This window comes from Bicyclus anynana, chromosome 17 (assembly GCF_947172395.1).
Source record: "Bicyclus anynana chromosome 17, ilBicAnyn1.1, whole genome shotgun sequence".
Taxonomy (NCBI): Eukaryota; Metazoa; Arthropoda; class Insecta; order Lepidoptera; family Nymphalidae; genus Bicyclus; species Bicyclus anynana.
Genome location: NC_069099.1, coordinates 11,139,534 through 11,146,240, shown reverse-complemented (window position 1 = coordinate 11,146,240; position 6,707 = coordinate 11,139,534). Strand labels below are relative to the sequence as shown.

At 38.8% G+C, this 6,707-nt stretch overlaps 1 protein-coding gene across 2 annotated transcripts; it reads right to left on the bottom strand.

Moving 5' to 3' along the window:
- Window positions 1–2,765: 2,765 nt before the first annotated feature.
- LOC112056842 (polyubiquitin-A) lies at window positions 2,766–6,387 on the bottom strand. Of its 2 annotated transcripts, none has more exons than XM_024097323.2 (2): window positions 6,228–6,387; window positions 2,766–5,562 (listed from the first exon to the last, which is right to left on the bottom strand). In XM_024097323.2, exon 2 carries the CDS (start codon window positions 5,554–5,556, stop codon window positions 2,815–2,817), a length of 2,742 nt encoding a protein of 913 aa, XP_023953091.2. In that variant the 5' UTR covers window positions 5,557–5,562; window positions 6,228–6,387; the 3' UTR covers window positions 2,766–2,814. The 2 variants fall into 2 exon arrangements, with proteins under 2 accessions (XP_023953091.2, XP_023953092.2); XM_024097324.2 differs by having other exon boundaries at window positions 6,224–6,383.
- Window positions 6,388–6,707: the final 320 nt, after the last annotated feature.

Genomic DNA, 6,707 nt, shown 5'->3' with positions numbered 1-6,707 from the left:
CCTTATAATTATATATAAAAACACAACAGCATATATATGTCTATCTTTTATGGTTGACTCACAATAACACGTGTAACTTCCGATAGCTTAGCAGTTCGGAGCTTTCTAATTATATATGTCTACTCTTATGTTTATAACACTCATCACTCATCCCAAATAAGAAAGTTAATATTATTACCTATTCAATAAAAAAAGAATGATAAAAATCGATAAAGAAACACCAAAGTTATACATGAAATATGTTAAGCCATCGCGCGTGAATACTAATTCATGCTGTAAGGATTATTTTTGTGTAACGGTTGCCGCGCTCGACGCGACTCGCGGTGGGAGGAATAAATAAAGAAATGCAGCCTTAATGAGTAGGGTAGGGGTAGGGTAGGGTAGGGTAGGGGTAGGGGTAGGGCAGGGGTAGGGGTAGGGTAGGGTAGGGGTAGGGTAGGGGTAGAATTGGGATAGGGTAGGGTAGGGGTAGGGTAGAGGTAGGTTAGGGTAGGGGTAGTTGAAAGTTTACAACGACATTCACGCGGACGAAGTTGCGGGCGTCCGCTTGTTAGTTATATAGTTTCGGAGTTAATACAAAATTTCTGAAAGACGCAAAAATGATGCTATAAGACGCCCTGCTACTCCGGTTTCCGTGGGAATACGGGATAAAAATATAGCTTAAGTCATTCACAAGTAACGTGATATTCCATTGGTGAAAGAAATTTTAAAATCGGTTCAGTAGATCCAAAGAATTCTCCCTAAAACCACACAAGCTTTACCTTTTCTATAAAAATTAATCGCTGATTGTGTTGATAAGCGAAAAATTCGAAGGCAGGCACAGGGGTACGGTAAAGTAGGGGAAGAGTAGGGTTAGGGTAGGTGTAGGCTGGGAGTAGGATCGGGTAAGGTGTAGGCTGGGAGTTTTTGTCTATCTGTCTTTCCGTCCATCTTTTTTATTACCGGGCATCACGCTGAAACTACTGAATGAATTCAATAAAACTCGGAACTATTTGAGACCTTCTTATTACCTACGAAAAAGGATTTGAGATACTTTTTGTCGCGAATCAGAAAGGGGTGAACAGTAGGGGCAGAAAGTTCGTTTGGAAATTCCTTCAGTTTCCAAAGTATATTTGTAAATGTAAAATGATTAGTTGACTATTTATTTTACTTTATTTATATCAAAAATGTTAATTATTGGTGTACTTCTCTTGAACTTAATCATTACCTTACATTACATTATTAACTGGTACTACAAAGAAACAACTCTGATACATCGATATTTTATTAGGTATTACAAACAAGTCAGGTACCACCATACCGACTCGTAAATCTATGGGTACTACCATGAGTAAAATAATTAAAACTTTACCTATTAGCTAACATTTTGCTACTAAAAAGAATAGTCACTGGAGAAACACTTTACTAATTAGAAGTTCCTGGGAAACTAAAAAGTCCTGTAAAATCTTCAGATAGGGACGATGATGTGTTTTTATAAGGTTTTTATTTATGAAGCATTCCTGAAGTTATAGATTTTCATTTTTAACAGGTACCTACTTGTACCGAATCGTAAATCTATGTTTTTGACCGACTTCCAAGGAGATTCTACGTTCGGCTGTATGTATGTTTTTTTTACGTATGTACAGCGATAATTCCGTCAATTATGAACCGATTTTGAAAATTCTTTTTTTGTTTTGAAGGGTTTACTTCCATGGTGGTCCCATTTTTTTCATGTCAGGATCTGATGATGGCATCCTGGAGAAATTGAGAGGAACTTATTAATTTGTATTGATGAGTACTTTCCACCTATATGGGTAGTGACTGTATTAAGGGTCTGGTGATGAAGACGAGGGACAGTGAAGAGAACTCCTCGACGGTTCACAGTAGCTACCTTGTGTTTGGACTTGATAAATTTGTATTGATGAGAACTTTCCACCTAGATGGATTGTGACTGTATTAAGGCTCTGGTGATGAAGACGAGGGACAGTGAAGAGAACTCCTCGACGGTTCACAGTAGCTACCTTGTGTTTGGACTTGATAAATTTGTATTGATGAGAACTTTCCACCTAGATGGATTGTGACTGTATTAAGGGTCTGATGATGAAGACGAGGGACAGTGAAGAGAACTCCTCGACGGTTCACAGTAGCTACCTTGTGTTTGGACTTGATAAATTTGTATTGATGAGAACTTTCCACCTAGATGGAATGTGACTGTATTAAGGGTCTGGCGATGAAGACGAAGCACAGTGAAGAGAACTCCTCGACGGCTCACAGTAACTACCTTGTGTTTGGACTTGATAATTTTGTATTGATAAGAACTTTCCACTTAGATAGGTTGTGACTGTACACACGCAGTAGGTATGCTAACACTAAAAATAAAAAAATAAAAATTTTAATAAAAAAATTCAACCGACTTCCAACTCAAAAAAATACTTTCAACTAAAAAGCAAAAAATAACATCCTACCTATGTGCTACCTTCTGATCAGTTCGAAGGCGGTGCCAAGCCAGTGTCGTGTTTTAATTAAACACGTTTAAACTACAAAATGTATGTGGTTCTTTCAGAAACAGCTTTAATTAAAACACGACACTGGCTATAAAAAATTCAAAACCGCCGCTAACAGTGGCGGATCGCCGACACTGATAGCTGCGGTTTGTGTTTTTGATCTTCTAATATGGTAAGATGGAATTTAAACAAAATGACCAGAATTATTATCATCATAATTTCCTTGAAATTACCCTGCTGTTACTATATATAGTGAACCCATATGGAGAAATAAAACAAAAATGAAGTTCAGAAAGATGTTTTATTTTCACAAGATTTCAAATTTTTATTGTTACACTCCTCCTCTCAACCTCAAAACAAGATGTAAAGTGGACTCCTTCTGAATATTGTAGTCAGATAGAGTGCGCCCATCTTCAAGTTGCTTGCCTGCGAAGATTAGTCGTTGTTGGTCAGGGGGAATGCCTTCTTTATCTTGAATTTTAGCCTTAACATTTTCAATTGTGTCTGAAGCTTCAACCTCTAATGTGATAGTTTTGCCAGTCAATGTTTTGACAAAAATTTGCATTCCACCTCTCAAACGAAGGACTAAATGAAGTGTGGACTCCTTCTGAATATTGTAGTCAGATAGAGTGCGCCCATCTTCAAGTTGCTTGCCGGCGAAGATCAGTCGTTGTTGGTCAGGGGGAATACCTTCTTTGTCTTGAATTTTGGCCTTAACATTTTCAATTGTGTCTGAAGCTTCCACCTCTAATGTAATAGTTTTGCCAGTCAAAGTTTTAACAAAGATCTGCATACCACCTCTCAAACGCAGGACTAAGTGAAGGGTGGATTCCTTCTGAATGTTGTAGTCAGAGAGAGTGCGCCCATCTTCAAGTTGCTTTCCTGCGAAGATCAGTCTTTGTTGGTCTGGGGGAATGCCTTCTTTATCTTGAATTTTGGCCTTAACATTTTCAATTGTGTCTGAAGCTTCCACCTCTAATGTAATAGTTTTGCCAGTCAAAGTTTTAACGAAGATCTGCATACCACCTCTCAAACGCAGGACTAAGTGAAGGGTGGACTCCTTCTGAATATTGTAGTCAGATAGAGTGCGCCCATCTTCAAGTTGCTTGCCGGCGAAGATCAGTCGTTGTTGGTCAGGGGGAATGCCTTCTTTATCTTGAATTTTGGCCTTAACATTTTCAATTGTGTCTGAAGCTTCAACCTCTAATGTAATAGTTTTGCCAGTCAAAGTTTTGACGAAGATCTGCATACCACCTCTCAAACGCAGGACTAAGTGAAGGGTGGATTCCTTCTGAATATTGTAGTCAGATAGAGTGCGCCCATCTTCAAGTTGCTTGCCTGCGAAGATCAGTCGTTGTTGGTCAGGGGGAATGCCTTCTTTATCTTGAATTTTGGCCTTAACATTTTCAATTGTGTCTGAAGCTTCCACCTCTAATGTAATAGTTTTGCCAGTCAAAGTTTTGACGAAGATCTGCATACCACCTCTCAAACGCAGGACTAAGTGAAGGGTGGATTCCTTCTGAATGTTGTAGTCAGATAGAGTGCGCCCATCTTCAAGTTGCTTGCCTGCGAAGATCAGTCGTTGTTGGTCAGGGGGAATGCCTTCTTTATCTTGAATTTTGGCCTTAACATTTTCAATTGTGTCTGAAGCTTCCACCTCTAATGTAATAGTTTTGCCAGTCAAAGTTTTAACGAAGATCTGCATACCACCTCTCAAACGCAGGACTAAGTGAAGGGTGGATTCCTTCTGAATGTTGTAGTCAGAGAGAGTGCGCCCATCTTCAAGTTGCTTTCCTGCGAAGATCAGTCTTTGTTGGTCTGGGGGAATGCCTTCTTTATCTTGAATTTTGGCCTTAACATTTTCAATAGTGTCTGAAGCTTCAACCTCTAATGTGATAGTTTTGCCAGTCAAAGTTTTAACGAAGATCTGCATACCACCTCTCAAACGCAGGACTAAGTGAAGGGTGGATTCCTTCTGAATGTTATAGTCTGATAGAGTGCGTCCATCTTCAAGTTGCTTACCAGCAAAGATGAGTCTCTGTTGGTCTGGTGGAATGCCTTCTTTGTCCTGAATTTTCGCCTTAACATTTTCAATAGTGTCTGAAGCTTCAACCTCTAATGTGATAGTTTTGCCAGTCAAAGTTTTAACAAAGATCTGCATACCACCTCTCAAACGCAAGACCAAGTGAAGGGTGGATTCCTTCTGAATGTTATAGTCTGATAGAGTGCGTCCATCTTCAAGTTGCTTACCAGCAAAGATGAGTCTCTGTTGGTCTGGTGGTATGCCTTCTTTGTCTTGAATTTTCGCCTTAACGTTTTCAATAGTGTCTGAAGCTTCAACCTCTAATGTGATAGTTTTGCCAGTCAAAGTTTTAACGAAGATCTGCATACCACCTCTCAAACGCAGGACTAAGTGAAGGGTGGATTCCTTCTGAATGTTATAGTCTGATAGAGTGCGTCCATCTTCAAGTTGCTTACCAGCAAAGATGAGTCTCTGTTGGTCTGGTGGAATGCCTTCTTTGTCCTGAATTTTCGCCTTAACGTTTTCAATAGTGTCTGAAGCTTCAACCTCTAATGTGATAGTTTTGCCAGTCAAAGTTTTAACGAAGATCTGCATACCACCTCTCAAACGCAGGACTAAGTGAAGGGTGGATTCCTTCTGAATGTTGTAGTCAGAGAGAGTGCGCCCATCTTCAAGTTGCTTGCCTGCGAAGATCAGTCTTTGTTGGTCTGGGGGAATGCCTTCTTTATCTTGAATTTTGGCCTTAACATTTTCAATTGTGTCAGAAGGCTCAACTTCTAGAGTGATAGTTTTGCCAGTCAAAGTTTTAACGAAGATCTGCATACCACCTCTTAAACGCAAGACTAAGTGAAGGGTGGATTCCTTCTGGATGTTATAGTCAGATAGGGTGCGACCATCTTCAAGTTGCTTGCCTGCGAAGATCAGTCTTTGTTGGTCAGGGGGAATTCCTTCTTTGTCTTGAATTTTTGCCTTAACATTTTCAATTGTGTCTGAAGGCTCAACTTCTAGAGTGATAGTTTTACCCGTCAAGGTCTTCACAAAAATTTGCATGATGATCTGAAATAGAAAAAAAAATATGTTAATTAATTGGGATTGTAAAATGTTTGGGTGGGAAATAAGGCGCTGGTGTCCCTTTGTGCCGCGCCCCTGCGTAACCTGTTATACCTTAAATCTGCGCAGTTATTTGAAAATGTATTGCGCAGCTTATCGCTTTGTTAGGAAAGCGACGTCTTAAGTACTCATAACTCATAAAGATTGCATCGGACTCTATACGTAAGTACGTACCTGTTTTTTTTTTTAAGTTAACTTGGTTCCGTCAACAATTATAGAATTAGAGATTCAACGCGAAACTAATTACATTTATAGTGCAAAAGTACACTTGATTTTTTAGAAGTGCGACGCAACGCAGAAGTTAAATTGCAAACAAAATGGCGAATGTCGAATGAGCATTGAACGCAGTGAGCATGAGCACCACGCGCGGCTGCGCTACGCTGGCCAGCGGCCATGGGTGACGATCGATATTCAATGGCCTAAATTACACCTTTTCCATATTATTTCATCTTCTTAAACTTTACAGCCTAATTCTTAAAATTCACCCATAAATTTCATCATAGTAAAAAAAACAATGACAACGTCACTAATCAATATGGTTCATGTTTACTCTCTAAAGAAAAGAAAATCTAAATTTGAAATTGGAAAATATCATAGAAATACCTACTTACGGTTTAATAGCACGCTCAAACTTTTTCTACACAACGTCAACTTATATTCTTCTTACACAAATTATTAAAATATTATTTAATTGCAATAGGTACTTAATGAATGAATAACTCAAACAACTTCTTTACTCTTCAAATTTTCGTTTGAAAATAAACGAGGAAAACGCCCTCCGATTCCTTTTATAGACGCTCTTGCCAAGTTCGATCAATACAACGGAAACTGCCGATAATCTACGGAATCTGCCGAATGAAACTTTCATCTCTGTTCTTTTACTTAAGTGCAAATGAGATAGATAATAAAAACATTATTTCTGGAAAGTGGGCGAACTGCGTAGTATTTTCTTTGTGAGGTCACCGTCAGGCAACCGATAATACGATGATTCATTTTTTTCCGCAAAGCTTATTAGTTTGTGCCTAATCTTATTAGTATAATCTGATGCAATTTTAAGACTTTTAATTTAATAATAAAATGTCACTAGGTAT